This window comes from Brachyistius frenatus, unplaced genomic scaffold (genome assembly GCF_029030835.1).
Source record: "Brachyistius frenatus isolate BFR_SWC_R1_liver_20210118 unplaced genomic scaffold, ASM2903083v1 Contig_197, whole genome shotgun sequence".
In the NCBI taxonomy this organism is placed as follows: domain Eukaryota; kingdom Metazoa; phylum Chordata; class Actinopteri; family Embiotocidae; genus Brachyistius; species Brachyistius frenatus.
This window is the reverse complement of record NW_027210796.1, coordinates 396,321-412,639: the sequence shown is the minus strand read 5'-3', so window position 1 is coordinate 412,639 and position 16,319 is coordinate 396,321. Positions and strand designations below refer to the sequence as shown.

The 16,319-nt window shown below is 42.0% G+C and overlaps 1 protein-coding gene across 1 annotated transcript in view; it reads right to left on the bottom strand.

Annotated features, from left to right (window-relative positions):
- The window catches only part of cadps2 (Ca++-dependent secretion activator 2), a 233,305-nt gene that overhangs the window by 4,254 nt on the left and 212,732 nt on the right, over positions 1–16,319 (bottom strand). Inside the window, exon 28 of the mRNA XM_069718728.1 lies at positions 10,632–10,739. Coding sequence (XP_069574829.1) covers positions 10,632–10,739 — 108 coding nt within the window. The remainder of the gene's footprint in view (positions 1–10,631; positions 10,740–16,319) is intronic.

Below are 16,319 nucleotides of genomic sequence, written 5' to 3'. Positions count from 1 at the left end.
GTTCCAAATGGCGTACTTCCCTTAGTACACTCACATATTGTACTCTTGACATGTTGGTACACTTTAGTGACGTGGCTCAGACGTTAGAAAGGTGCTGTGTTCCAAATGAGATACTTTCCTTAGTACACAAACAAATAGTACTCTTACACGTTAGAACTTTCACTTGTGAAGTTCTTGAATTTTGACAGTATAGTGTTGTCTTACAGGAAGTAACCGTAGCAGGTGAATGCATCACCTGCTACGGTTCTGGATATGTCGACTTTAATGATTTTACCCAGAAATTAATGTATTTTAGTGCCTTCTGGATCACACACACTCAATAAACACGCTGATGGCTTCTGTCCAAAAGTGGTATGGTGATTATTAGCGAAAAAGAAGAACTTTGGTGTGGTGTTCCGCAACAGTGGCACCTTCATCGGATGCCTTTATTTGAAAATTCTTGATGTCAGTGGTCCCTCCCTTTCTGGCGGGATAGCGACCACTGAGTGTGAAAAGTGTTCAGTGTTTTCACGCACACTTTTTAGACGGTTTTGAGTAAATCATGCAGCTACAGCATGTTTCCATACTTGTCAGTTTGAATGCGCTTATGCACTCAAAGTAGTGGGTGTAAGTACACCATTTGATCATTTGGAATACAACCAGGGTTGCCCACTAAATTTCGTCAAGGTAGTGTGGTCTCAAATCGCACACTGCCATTTTGCACTTACTGAAAAAAAAAAAAAGGAAGCATAAACTCTTCACCTGCAAATATATCTGCCGACTTTAATGATTTTACCCTGAAATTGACAGGTTTTTTTTGCAACCTATGTTTAACACAACATAATGATGGATTCTGTCCAACAGCAGTATAGTGGTATCTAGTGGAAATGCTGTTACAAAACAGCTGAAACTTCCTCAGCTACCACGGTTTGAAAATACTTTAGGTTTGTGAAATAACAACACGGCTACTATTCCTGACAACATGGTGTGCTTGGATTTGACTGCTCAATGCTGGGATTGTGTGATGTCAAATACTGGGGATCTGTGCAGCCAAGATGTTTATTCAGTCAACATCCAGGGCTCACGGGAATTTTTTTTTTTTTCCAAAAACTGCAATCATATGAAGCAAGCTACGCAACATACTGTTGAAAAAGACAGTTTCAAGGCTGTGGATTTAGTTGTTGGGATTTTGAATGAGGTTTTCTTACTTCAGCAACAGATCCTATAAGAGTTCTGTTACACACAAATAATTGTTAAATCTATGTGAAACTCAATTTCACAGTTAGAAAAATTAAGCCTTGAATAAACAGGATTTGAATAAATGTACTCTTTTCAGTAAAGCATTAAAAATGATAAAACACGTAATGCTCTATTGACCAGATTTTCTAGTATAAATGTTTTGACCCCAGACTACTCGAGCGCATCCTTGCTGAAAGCATCCTGAAGCCTGTTTTCGAAGTCAGGTAACCTCAAGTAACCACCCTGGGGAGCATCTTTAAACTCAATGCCAAGTTTTTATTTTTACATGCTGAGATATCCTTGAAAACACCATAAATACAAACTATAATATGATAATGGAGGTACAGTGGCTCTCTGAACAAGGATAGTTTATGTTTGTCATTTCTGCGTGTTCGCCTTCAGAAGCAGAAGAGTTCAGATGATAGCCGTTTGCTTGCTGACAACTTCTGAAATGCCTCGTTTCAGTCCAGCTAACGACACTACAACACAAGGTCAAAAGAATGCGGCATCAAAACGGCAAAACTCAAAGAGGGTAAAGCATTTACTTATTCAAAGACATCAATTTACTGGAAAACTGAATACTGTACGTCAAGGGAAGAGTTCACGGCTCTGTTTTGAACTCTGAAGAGAAAAGAAAATCAAGTTCCGTCTATGTACTTTTCATTAAACGATCTTCCTTCACACCTTCCGCCACCAGGCCACAGCTGCAGGGAAATCAAATGCACCTTTCTTCACTTGAAGAGTGATCCTCACTTACAACAGCATTCAAAACACTGCTGGTAAAATGCACACATTGGGTAGCTTTATTCAGTAACCAGTCATACAAGAATGCTTGAGAAATTGCTCTGACACAGTAATGACCCGTAATATTCAGATCGGCTCTGAGAGCCGTCAGCAGTCTTAATTTCACACAATGACAAGAACTGTAATTATCTTCCAATTTCAGTGAAGAAAACAGTCCAAAGGTTTTTTCATGCACTTGACAAAAGTAAAAAACACATCCATGATCATTCAGGGGTCACGCAAATATTTGATTTCCCGTTTTGTGAGAACAACCTCTGACCTTCTTCATATTGGCTCCTAATTATACCAAAGGAATGAAGCAGTTTTTTTTTCACTCATTCTAAGTAGTTTAACCTCGACTAAATGCTAGAAAATGTATGTTAACTTACAAATGAGGGTTCAAGTTCAACCACAGCTCCTGATTTTATTTATTTTCTGTCCAGACTGAATACATTCATTTGATCTTGTAAAAACTCTTACCTATGATCTGAAAAGTCACCAGATTCTGTGTCATTTTGTAAACTTAGAAGTAGAAGCATAGACCAGAAACCTAAGAGACATATGATACAACGTTCCAACTGTAGTTTTAGATTTATTGGTTGATTTGGGTTGTTAATTGTATAGATATGTGTAATTTTACAATTACATTTCATATTTATCTATGTGCCAAAACCTTATAAATGTGCTGTTTTCACATAGTACAACATATGGTGCTATTTTTTTTTTTTTTTTTAATCCTCCCTCCATTATCATCTGTTACTCTCCTCCCCACGCAAAATATTTTTAGGCTGGAATTTGAGTATTCCACTCAGCACGCTGTCGATCACCTAATGCCCTGAGATGCTCGAAGATGTTGAAATTACTGTATGACATCTTCTGATTTTCTTCTTTCTTCTCCACTCAATGGAACTTTTATTTGAGTCTCTGGGAGGTGAGCTTCCTCAGAGCGGCTAATCAGCTGCCTGCTGGTCGCCTTGCATATGGCGTTAACTGTCATAAAATTGAGAACGAAGATGCTCCTTAATTGAGCTGATTAGAGGACAAGAGTGAAAACAGATGGAGGGAATTTGCGGAGGAGGGATGGACGCATCTGTATTAGTCCTGTCAAAAACAATATCTATTTGATGAATTGGGGGTTGGTTCCCTGGGTGTGCCACAGTAATGATTTAATTTAAACATTTTACACATATTCTGGTTTTGGCACGTCCTAAAATCTAATTTTAAGCACCACAATTAAGTCTTAAAATGGTATATTCTTGTTTAGAAAAAAAGCTATTGTGTTTCAATTGTATACCATTTTCTTGATTGTAGTCGAGATCTGCTTTATTTTTTAAGGCGATGAACACACCTCCAGACATTCCTGCATGTACATAAAACTGCAACAGATAACATGTTAAACTTATTTATGCTGTAATAATGCACAAAAAAAGATATCTTTAAAGTAAAGATTACAATTATTGAAGTCCCAAAAATTTATTTTCTCAAGAGGAATACTAGGAGGTAGACTTTATTTACATTTGCTTTTTCTACATGTCATTTTATTCAGTTCTGTTTCCAGAGGCGAAAACCAATTCCTTGAAAAAAAATCCTAAAAAGGAAACAAAATTTCCACAAAAAAGGTGCCTAATCACAAATGTTCAATATATTGTTTGAAATAAAAAAATGTTCTTTAAAAACTCAATTTGGCATTAAACTTTCATGAGACATGTACATTTATGCCCATTTCTTTTTTTTTTCCTCGTCCTTGCTTCATCAATGTGATTTGGCTCCTGATGTCAAGAGGTATGTGTTTGTGTGAGAAACATGTGGACATCCACATGAAGGAAAAAAATACTGAGTCTGTTTACAGCTGAGTGTTGACACCCCATGTCTTTGTTTCAGTTTTGATTTATTTCACAGTCTCTTTCTTTTTCTGTACATCCATTGATGCTGATAAAACATGTCGAAAGAAAAGGCGCTGTAAATGAATTGGACTTTGACTAGCATGTAAACAAGACAATTGCTTACCGATAACGCACCTGGCAGGAGGCCTGATGCTGCTGTTGAACACAGGATTTGCCTCCTTTATTACACACAAAACACATGTGTGCGTGTGTGTGTGTCTAACATATGTTGAAGCACTAAGCAGCTTTGAGGCCCCGCTGTCACCTCCTCCTTGGCGCATGACTGAGCGCCTCTGAGCTCTATTAGACTCATTCTCCTCAAACCCTTCCTTCAAACACACACAAATCAGCACAGTGCAACGCGAAGCTCAGCCACAATGCTGTGAACCCTCAGAGAAGGCAGTGGGTGGCAGAAATCCATCACTTGGCTTTGTGCTGCTAATATGTGTGGCTGTCTTAGCCGCCATGTCTGAGTTGCTGGATTGACTCATGACAGCAAGTCGAGGCGTGTTTGACAACTCACTGCTAGAATATTCTCATAAATCTGAATCCTGCTGGTGGGGGCAATCGGTGAAGAAAATGGACAGCGTGGGATGGAGGGTTGGTTAGAAGGATGGATAGGTGGAGGTGTGAAAGTGTTTTCAGCTCTAGCAAAGCGAGCCAAAGGCGCTTGGAGCTTCCTAAATGATGAGGGGGTCAACAAAAGCAGTTAGTGTTTTCAGTCTCAAAGCGACCTGCTGCTACGCTGAAACTGGAGAATCAAACAGACTTAAACACCTGACTGTGAGACTGTGAGATTTCACACGCATAAACTGTGCTTGTGTACACCTTATGAACACAGATACAATAAAACCAAAATGTCAAATTCCCAGTTTGTGTGTATGAGTGCATACATTTTCTGCGGCTTATCCAGGGTCAGCTCACGGTGGACCCAGGCTTTGTTAGCCCAAACATCCATCTACCCAACAATATTTTTCATGTCCATCTGAGATTATATACGAGGGAGGTTTCGATACTGCTTCTGTTGCACACAAAAAGTGTGCAAGAAAAAGTGTGCAAGTTGGCAAGATGGCGCCGCGCTAGCGGCAGCCTGTTGCAGCAGCTCCCCTCCCCTTGTTATTAGTATTATTAGTATTTTTTAAGCCTTTCTCCTCTCTTCGGAGTTGTTTTTTTCTTTCTTTCTCTCGTGTGTTAAGTTAACGGTCCGTAATGGACCGTAATTTTTCCACGTTTCTGGCTGGGGGCACTGTTATTGTTTACTCTCGTGATCAGCTGATTGCGCTGAGTAGCCCTCGACTGCTGCTACAGCCCGGAGCGAGGCCTGAGATCCCCGTTGAACTTCGGAGAAGACGGCGGGGTTGCAGAGCTGGAGCTAAGCTAAAGGCAGAAAGGAGGAAATATAAACCAGCGGTACCGGCGATCTTAATGGGGAACGTGAGGTCGTTGGCCAACAAGACGGACGAGCTCGGCGCGCTGGTAAAGACACAGAGAGAGTACCGGGAGTGCAGCATCATGTGTTTCACCGAGACATGGCTGCACTCACATTTCCCGGACCACAGCGCGGCCGTACCCGGCTTCAGGACTGTTCGGGCGGACAGAGACGTTGTTCAGAGCGGCAAGAAGAAAGGTGGAGGGATTGCAGTCTATGTGAACGAGAGGTGGTGCAATCCCGACCACGTGTGTGTGAAGGAACGTTTCTGTAGCCCGGACATTGAACTTCTAGCCGTGGGGATGCGCCCTTATTATTTGCCGAGGGAGTTCACGTCTGCCATTGTTATCGCTGTGTACATTCCTCCATCAGCTGACGCAGAGGCAGCAGTGGACACCATCCACTCCACTGTGGCTAAACTGCAGACTCAGCATCCCGGTGCATTTTTGGCAGTTACTGGAGACTTTAACCAGTCTGGATAAAGTTCTGCCAACTTTACACCAGTATGTGAACTGCCCCACACGGAACAATAAAACTCTGGACCTACTGTATGCTAATGCCATGGATGCATACAGTACTACTGCCCTCCCCCCCCCTTGGTAGATCAGACCACAACCTGGTCCTGCTGACTCCCAAGTATGTCCCCCTGGTGCAGAGGCAGCCTGTGACCACCAGGACTGTGAGGAGGTGGACACAGGAGGCTAAAGACGCCCTGCAGGACTGCTTTGAGTCCACGGACTGGAATGTGCTGTTTGGACCACATGGGGAGGACATCAACAGCGTGACGGACTGTATCACAGAATACATCAAATTCTGTGAACACACCACCGTACCATCCCGGACTGTAAAATGCTTCCCCAACAATAAGCCGTGGATCACCAGGGACCTGAAAGTTCTTCTTAATCAGAAGAAAGCAGCTTTCAGGTCTGGGGACAGGGAGGAGCTCAGGAGAGTGCAGCGCCACCTGAAGGAGAAGCTGAGAGAGTGCAAGGACTCCTACAGGAGGAAGCTGGAGGCCAAACTCCAGCAGAACAACGTGAGGGAGGTGTGGTGTATGAAGGAGATTACTGGGTTCAAGGGGAGAGAGAGACAACCAGGGGGGACCTGGAGAGGAACAACCAGGGGGAACCTGGAGAGGTCAAATGAACTAAACTGTTTCTTCAACAGGTTTAGTTCACCGCCCTCATCTGTCTCTTCCACACCTCACACCTCCCAAACACCTCTGCTGCCTCCCTCCTCCCCCCTCTGCGCCCCCTGGTGAACTGCATAGAGCCCTCAATCTTAAAGGGCTCTTCCTCCATCGACACCTCGACCCCCCCCACACACACCCCTCACCCCCCTCTCTGTGACGACTGGCCAGGTTAGGAGACAGCTGGAGAGAATCCACCAGCGCAAGGCTGCAGGACCTGACGGCATCAGCCCCGTGGTCCTGAAGACCTGCGCCGTCCAACTGGCTGAGGTCCTACAACACCTCTTCAACCTGAGCCTGAAGCAGGAGGAGGTCCCGGTGCTGTGGAAGACGTCCTGTCTGGTTCCTGTCCCCAAGAAGACGACTCCATCTGGCCTCAACGACTACCGACCGGTTGCCCTCACATCTCATGTGATGAAGGTGCTGGAGAGGCTGGTCTTGGCACACCTCAGGCCGCTGGTGAAATCTTCTCTGGACCCTCTGCAATTTGCGTACCAGCCTCATGTGGGAGTGGACGACGCCATCATCTACCTGCTGCAACGAGCTCAGTCTCACCTGGATGGAACCGGTGACTCTGTGAGAATCACTTTCTTTGATTTCTCCAGTGCATTCAACACCATCCAACCACTGCTGCTGAGTGAGAAGCTGCGGGTGGTGGGGGTGGACGTGCCCACTGTCTCCTGGATCACTGACTACCTGACAGGCAGACCACAGTTTGTCCGTCTGGGCAGTGTGCTGTCTGATACGGTGGTCAGTGGTACTGGAGCTCCTCAGGGAACTGTTCTGTCTCCCTTCCTGTTCACCTTATACACAATTGACTTCCAGTACAACTCAGAGTCCTGCCATCTGCAGAAGTTCTCTGATGACTCTGCAGTGGTAGGATGTATAAGGGATGGACGGGAGGATGAGTACAGGGCAGTAGTGGAGGACTTTGTGGAGTGGGCGGGTAGAAATCACCTGCTCCTGAACGTGGCCAAGACCAGAGAGATGGTGGTCGACTTCAGGAGGAAGGCGACGGCTCCACAACCGCTGAGAGTTCTGGGAGAGGAGGTGGACATGGTTGAGGAGTACAAGTACCTGGGTGTCTCCATGACAACAGACTGAACTGGAAGACCAACATCAATGCTGTCTACAAGAAGGTGATGAGTCGACTCTTTTTCTTGAGGAAACTTCGATCCTTCAATGTGTGCAGCGAGATGTTCGAGATGTTCTACCAGTCTGTTGTGGCCAGTGCATTGTACTTCGCTGGGGTCTGCTGGGGGAGCAGCATTGGAGCCGGTGACACCAACAAACTTAACAAACTGGTTAAGAAGGCCGGCTCCATCATCGGCTACAAACTGGACAGCCTGGAAAAGGTGGTGGAGAGGAGGACGCTGATCAAACTATTATCCATATTGGATAATCCTGTCCACCCTCTCAACCACCTGCTGCAGGGACAGCGGAGCACTTTCTCTAAAAGATTCCTCCAGCTCCGCTGTCACAAGGACAGATACAGGAGATCATTCCTGCCCACTGCCATAAGACTGTACAATAACTCACCTCTGACAAAATCCATCACAGTACAATAACACTGTTGACTGTGTTTCTAGGTTTGTTTGTATATTATATATATAGATATATACTGTACTGTATATATATATATATATATATATATATGTTGACTGTGTTTCTTGGTTTGTTGTATATAATATATATAGATATATAATGTACTGTATATACTGTGCATTTTATATTTTATATTTATATTTTTTACTGCTATTTTATTTTATTGCTTTTCTATTATTATGTTATTCTATTCTTTTATTCTATTGTTTCTATTATTGTCTTATTGCTTCTGTATGTATGCTGCTGTAGCGAAAAAATTTCCCCTCGGGGATTAATAAAGTAAATACCTACCTACATACCTACCTACCTACCTACCTACCATAACGATGATATGCACAGAGCTGTGGTAAGCTTCGTGAGTAAGTATTCCAGGCTTTGTCGCTTGATCAAAATAAGCAATAAGAGTTACATATGTTTTTGTGACCACTGGTCTGGGCGCATTGGTGATTTTTCCTTGCATCTGAAATTTTAGCATATAGTGCACGTAAATATTTGTGTCAGATTTGTGTCTGAGAGCGCAAAATCCAGGGAGTAGGGATGGTGTATTTCAAAGGTGTTGAATGTGTTCCCACTCATGTCAACAGTGAAATTGCTGATGTGCTGGACCAGTTGCCACAAAAAACGTGTGTAACTCCGGTGATAATGTTGATCAAGCGACAAAAGTTGGAACACTTACTCACGAAAGTTATAGCTATCCCTTGCTCCGTGCATAACATGGTGCTGCGCAATGTTAATGCGCAACTGAAGCAATCTCGAAACATTTTGATCCACCCTCGTATATAATCTCCCCAGTGTGTTCTAGGTCTACCCTGGGGTCTCTTACCAGCTCTTACATGCTCGGAAAACCTCCAAAGGAAAGCATTCAGGAGACATCCAAGTCAGATGCCCAAATCACCTCAAATGGATCCTTTCAACGTTAAAAAAAAGCAGTAGCTCCACTCCAAGCTCCCTCTTGATGTTGGAGCTACTTATCCCATCACTAAGGCGCCTCTCTCCCCCGCACCAGTAGATAAACACCTGCCAACATGTCTCATACGCTTTAATGGTGGAGGGAGCCCAAGAGTTCTGTATCATGAAAACAATGGCAGATGACCATCCAACCTCAGTCAGCTTCTCCCTCTCAATTGACCAACCGATGAGGCACGGTCCCAGTGCTTGACATGCCCAAATGGCTCCCTCGCAACTGAGCCAACGCTGTGGGCAGATCACGGACCAGCCAGGACTTTGCTGAAGCTAACCGCACAGGGTTCAGACACCACTTTCATGATCAGGTTCTCTGGCACCACCACAATCACTGACAGCGGGGTAAATGTATATAGCAGCCGGTGGGGTCACTCCGAATGAGTGAAAGAATCCACTCGCAGGGAGGAAGCATCTCTTTGCACTCGGAGAACCAGAGGGCGCATAAGGTATTCTCCCTGCTTGCAACAAAGTCAGCAACAAGCTGACTGAAGCACTACCATATCAGTGGGGCTATGTCTCGGAGGCTCAAGCCCCCTCAGAAAACCTGTCGACCCCTACATTGTGGGTCCCCAGGACATGGCAAACCCTTTATCGACCTAAAATGATGTCACGGCCATATTGGCCATATCAGGATCTATGTGGTCATTTTGTTCGGGCTGGGGGACCTAACACCCTCCTGCCTGTTGAGATAAGTGACGACGGTAGGGATGTCTGACTTCACCATGACAGGCTTGTGGTATAACTACGGTGCAAGACCTCCTGGATTGCATACAAGTCCAGGATGTTGATAGCATGGGTTTCTCCTACTACGTCTTGCAAAAGTGTTGGAATGTGTGTGCCGCATTCTAATGCGACAGGGACCCCGCTTACCTGCACTGTAACTGGGAAACAAGTTACATTCCTACTGGGTTTGATGCTACATACATCGAGGCACCCGGCACGGACAAGTTGCAGCGAAGCATGATGCAGTTAGCTATTCCAGGGTAACATAAACAAATTATCAGCTGAAAGCTTTGCTAAAGCTTTACCTTAAATTGCAATTCAAGAATAATTAAGTGTGATATGGATACTGTGCAATCCTGACAATAACGCAGCAAAGGGTGGATGCTTGAGAAGCAGCTGAGGAGGGACAGGCTGTGGTTGCCTCAGAGGAGGTGCTCACCCCTCATACAGCTAACACTGGTGCTAACACTTGTGGTAACACTGTTTTAGTGCTGGTGCAGGACTGTAGGTTTTTAGAAAACATACAAACAATTGGACAATGCCCAATAAGTAATTATACCCTGAGATTTGACAATTTTCTTGCCTGAGAAAAAGGCTTGGACAGGCCCAACATAGCCGCTCCTCTCGGGTTTCACAACGTGAGGGAGCCTGATATGTGGAGGCTTTGGAGTGGCCAGCAGCTGCCATTTCTTAAGGGATGTTCCCATATTTCAGCTATCAACTGGTAAGTGAGTGTAATGGTATTGTTACTGATAGAAATGACAGTCTACAGAACCAAAATAGGACTTAAGTTGTAATAACCTTAATTTCTCTTTGCAAACAAGAAATGAACACTTACATCAAAAACCTTCTCGATGTAGAGCTCGTCATTGACGCGATCACGAAGAATGTCCTGGTTCTGCCTCACACAAGTGATGTAGGTGTCGGCCAGATCCATCCCTGGTTTCTGCAGGGTAGTGTATAAAGACAGGTCTGAAGACAACTCATTCACATCACTGTTGAAAATATAAACATGGTGCACAACTTATTAACTTAGATGCCAGTAAAGCTTGAAATTTAGTCATTGAGTTTTTCCCTATGGTGAGAATGGAACAGACTAAAACGACAAAATAATAACATCAACAAGGAAACATACAGTAATCCACAAAAAGCGGGAGTTTGGACATCACAACCAATAGCCAGTGCAAAACTAAACAGTCTTTCAATGAAGGTTTCTTTCATTCATCTTTATGAAGTCGGACGTCTTACTAGTCTGGCCTCCAGAACAATGAATTACTAACCCACAGTCAAAAAGTATAATACATTCAATAAAACTGCACTTTCTTCCTGTATACACTAAAAAACTAGTTTTGTCAAGTAAATGTCTAATGTAACTAAAGCTCTTGGCATGGTCTGTTGGGGAGACCCACACAGCATCTACTCCAGTAGTGAGTGCACACTGCCTGCAACAATTAATGTGCAAATGCTTGTGGTAGCTGTACTCTCATCCACACAGGTGTTTGACATCTCACTGTAGTCGGAGCTGTCAACAAACCTACAGCAATACACACGAAGGACACTGCAGAAGAAGAAATCAGGCGACACTATATGTGACATTTTTGTAAAATCCTTTACAGTGCCTCTATGTCGCGATTGTTCATCATGTTGCCAGCTTGCTTGTCTTCATAAACAGTTATCTGATTGTATTGTTGACGGTGGTGGACAATAAACTGATTGGGTCAGGTTTCCTGACCAACAAGGAATCCCTCGCAGCTGAATGTGTTTTTTGCATCGATTAGTGCAAAGGAAGTAGAAGCAGCCCGAAGCCTTGATAATACTGTTTGGCCTGATTTGGACAGGATCGCTACTTCTGAGGATGCTATATCATTGTGTGGTTGTTGCGTATTAACGAGATGTGGATACTTCTAGATAATCTAGATTCTGATGTAAATTTCTTGTTCGATCCTGAATCTGTGTTTTATAGATGCAGTGACCGATAACTCAGTTAAACTTAAATTAAAAGGGGGTTCTAAAGTATGAGACCACTTGTGAAACTGTTTCTATTTTGCTTTTAAATGTTTAATTATAGGTGATAATGTCAGCTTCAAAACATGATTGAAAAGTTAAATCTCTGAAGAATTTCTCAGTATTTGTTTGTTACCCTTTGCTTTGACGACAGCATCACCCGAACTGACAATATTCCAAAGAACTTCTTATGATGTCAAGAATGTTCAGCTTTCTCAGTCTTCAAGTGCCACCACGCATGTTCAATGGGGTTATGGTCAGGTGACTGTGGAGGACAGTCCGTGACAGTCAGCAGTCCTGTGGTCTTCAAGTAGTTCTTCAAAGTTTTGAAGTGTGTTTGAGCTCATTATCCTGCTGCAGTATGAATCCTTCTCCACAAAGATGCAAACCAAAGTCTGTAAAGATTAAAGTGTGCTTTTGCTTTGATCAGGAGCAGGAGAACGCTGTGGGTTTTTCCACTGTGGGTTTGATACAATGTGGTATCATTCTCTCTGCTATTTGTCTTCTTACATACAGCCTTCTGTTATTGCCACAAATTATTAACTTGGATTTATCAATAGAGTACTATTGATCTTCAACATACACTGTGAAATGCTGGTGTCTTTTCCCATTCCAAATGTTTGGCCTTGCTTCTGAAAAGTGGTTGAGAGACAGGACTCATCCACCAAGACCACTACTTGACAACTTTCTTTTGACAGGACTTTTGCTGGTTGGAGCTATGTGTTCTTTATCTATTCAACTCTGCAACCGTGTTAAAGTTTCTATTGTGTTTTTGATGTAGTAATCTTCTAATTTCTTGATCACTTTTTGTCTTCCTGCTTGTGCTTTGATATAACTGATGCTGTGTTTTCTAGAGCCATGCAGTGCCCCGTTTGGAAAACTTTAGTCCATGATTTGACACTAAGAAAGCCCCTGTTTGCAATAACTTCTGACACTTAAACTTAGTTCTGATGCCATGTTGAGGCAACTTAAGGCATAAACATATTTAGAACAGGTGAACAATGGCTGCAAGTCTGTTTACTTGAACAAGCCTCCTGAGTTGACCTGAGTGTTATCTGAATAATGCTTCAATAGAAGAGATAGAACTCAAGGAACTCTGATCCTTTGTACAAAGGAGTGGAAAATATACGTCAGAACGTCTTGTTTTTAAATGTTTCTCAATCCTCAAATTTTAGAATTATGTCTCTGAATGACAATTTGACAGATTTTTGATGTGGTCTCAGACAATTAGACCACTCTGCATAAACATATAAGTACCTGTTTTAACACAGGTAAAAATTAAAACCTACTCTTAAACCAGGCTAACCTTAAACCAGAGTAATATGCTATACCTTCCGGCACCACCTAAAATAATTAAGACTAAAAATGAGGATTCTTGGTTTGAACACAGATTGATAAATAAAAAATAAACTTTTCTGAAGAGTTAACGTGTTAATGTAGGAATGGTTATGACAATAAAATTTACTCCACAGTTAAAACTTTAATGCACAACACGGTATAATTACTTATTGTAAAATGAAATACGTAATTTTTCTAACCTATTTTAAAGTGAAATATGTATTTCTCAGTTGAGGTGAAAACATCATTATGATCTGTTCAACTGTGTCAAAAGCAATGAGATCATTGTGGGCAACAGACAGTAGATAACCATAATAATGAGGTTGTTACCCCCTAAAAAGTGTGTCCACACTGCCAACTTGTTTACTGTAGCATTGGTACTACCAGCCCTATTTTTCTACATTTAAAAAAAAAAAAAATTTATTTATTTAACCTTTATTTAACCAGGAGAGTCCCATTGAGATTAAAAATCTCTTTTTCAAGGGAGACCTGGCCAAAACAGGCAGCAACATAAGAAACACATAGTTACAGACAGAAGAACACAGAATGAGACAAGTTAAAAGAAACTAAAAGTTAAGAGTCAGTTATGTAACCTGGTTAATTTAAAAACACTGAGATTTTTGGGAACCTGCCTCTATTTCTTTCATTTTAGATGTAAAATCAGTAAGTGGTATCAGTTATTTGAGTTTTAAATCATTCTGCAACATATTCCATGATGAGGGTGCAAAAGCCCTTTTTCCCCTTTCCGTTCTGGCATTTGGGACAGCGAGCATAAATAAGTCCTGAGAACGCAAGGAGTATTGTCCGGCACTTTTCTGCATGATGAAGACACAGGTAGTTTGGGAGCAGAACAAGGATTGCCTTATAAATGAAGGTGTACCAATGACAGAGCCTACGAGTGACCAAAGCAGGCCATCCTACCTGAGAGTATACCTCACAGTGGTGAGTCAGAGCTTTACAATCGGTAATGAACCGCAGTGAAGCATGGTAAGCTTTGTCCACCATATGAAGACAGTTAGCAGAGGCATGCATATAGAGAAGATCACCATAGTCCAACACAGGTAAAAAAGTAGCAGCAACTAGTCGCTTTTTTTTTTTTACATGAATTGAAAAACAGCTTATTTCGAAAATAAAAACCCAGTTTTAACCTCAACTTTTTCACCAGGTACTGCACATGTGGCTGAAAAGTGAGGGAGTCATCAATCAAAATACCCAGATATTTATAAGAGTCAACAACCTCTATTTCACTTCCTTCAAGAGTGACCACCGAAGGGATATTCTGTGACAGTTCATTTCAGCCTGAAAATACAGTGATAGAATTTGTATCCCCCTCTAAATTTTTATAGTAAAGATGACACAACTTCATATCCACCATGGTTACGAAGCATGATCTGAAGTACGACATATATTCAGAATAAAACACAAGATGGTTGGGTATCATCCATGCAGTAAAGCTGGTTATAAAGAAACCAGCTACACTTGCAGCAGATGCTGCTTACTCACTGATGCTTCTATATCAATAATCTAATGATGTCATGTATAATCATATATCAGTCAGAGGTACCAAACCAGTACTGTAACTTTAATAATTGAACTACATTTACCTGCTAACCTATGTACTTTTATTATGCAGGGCTTTAACTTGTAATGGAAAGTTTTTACTCTACTGCGTTGGTACCTTTACTTGAATAAAGGATCTTACTTCTATCACCACCAACGTGTATTTCAGTCAGCAAAGTCCTTAACAAGGACTGAATTGCTGCACTTGTGGATCAATTCCAAACAGTAATTAACTATGTGGTTCATTAGCATATTTTTACATCAGCACATTTTTGTAAAGTAAAAAGATAAGATTGCTTTGATTTTCTCTTAAACTTTCTCCATTCAGTGCAAAGAACAATAAAACGTTCAGCAACAGGCGCAGAACAATAAAAGTATAATTGAGCCGTGTTTTGCAAAAGCTAGCTAATTAAACTACAACGCTAAAACGATTAATTACATAATCCACGTTTTTTTGTTTGCATTGAGGAAATAGAAGCGCTGTGATGTAGCTCCCCCTTTGTTCAATTCAGGTGCATTCTCGTGGCCGGGGATACAGTTTTTTTTTAGCAGGGATAACCACCTTGGCACGACAATTTTCAAGTGCAGCTGGATTATAAAAAAATACTATCGGCTAGATTTCCTCAGTGCACACATACAGTCATTTCAGACGATCCGAAGATAGATAATAGTGAGAAAACACCCCGACATCTTGGTCAATAATGTCGACTCCGCCAGTAAATGTCTTATGCTACGATAATAGCAGTCGTTTACTCACTAAGTGTATTTATACATAGTATACTGTCTGTATTATGTAGAGCCTAGCCACCATAGCCAGTCTGACTAAGAGAACTTCGTAAGGACAGCTGTAATACAATAGGAGCATTGTTAGTAAAAGGCATTAATGATGATATTAAGAGCTTGTGGATCATATTGTTGGCAATATGCTAACTTTGAGGATGCTATCGACTTTATAGTTGGTCAACTGACAGTTGTGCTGTGCTATCTCTATATATAAACTTATCTCGTACGCATGAATTCATTAAGACGTGCGCACGATATAATAAGTGTGGCCTCAATTTATTATCTCGTGGCCTCGATTTATTATCTCGTAGCTTCGATTTAGTAATTCGCCTGCAAGATTTAACTTTTTCTTTCTCTGAATGGCCACTAAAGGACTCCGTAGTAACCAAATAAGTTATGCGATTTTTGTTTACCCTTGTTACGAGCAAGACACACACACACACACACACACACACACACACACACACACACACACACACACACACACACACACACACACACACACACACACACACACACACACACACACACACACACACACACACAAAGTAAGGGAGAGATAGAAAGAGGCACAGGGCAACAGAAAATGACTGTCTTTCACCTGTTAAATTACTAACATAATATAGTTAAAGCCTAGATTGTGTTCATGCTCTGTGTATATAGTCAATATGTGATCACAGATCTCTTCCTACTTTCATTAAACCTTCATACCTTCATTCCTACCTTTCCCATCTTCATTAAAGTCCGAAAGGTGTGTAATATTGCATTTTTAGAATTCAATACATACTGTCTAACCTATTCGGTGATGAGGAAATTTACAGATGGTGTTAAGTTACATGCA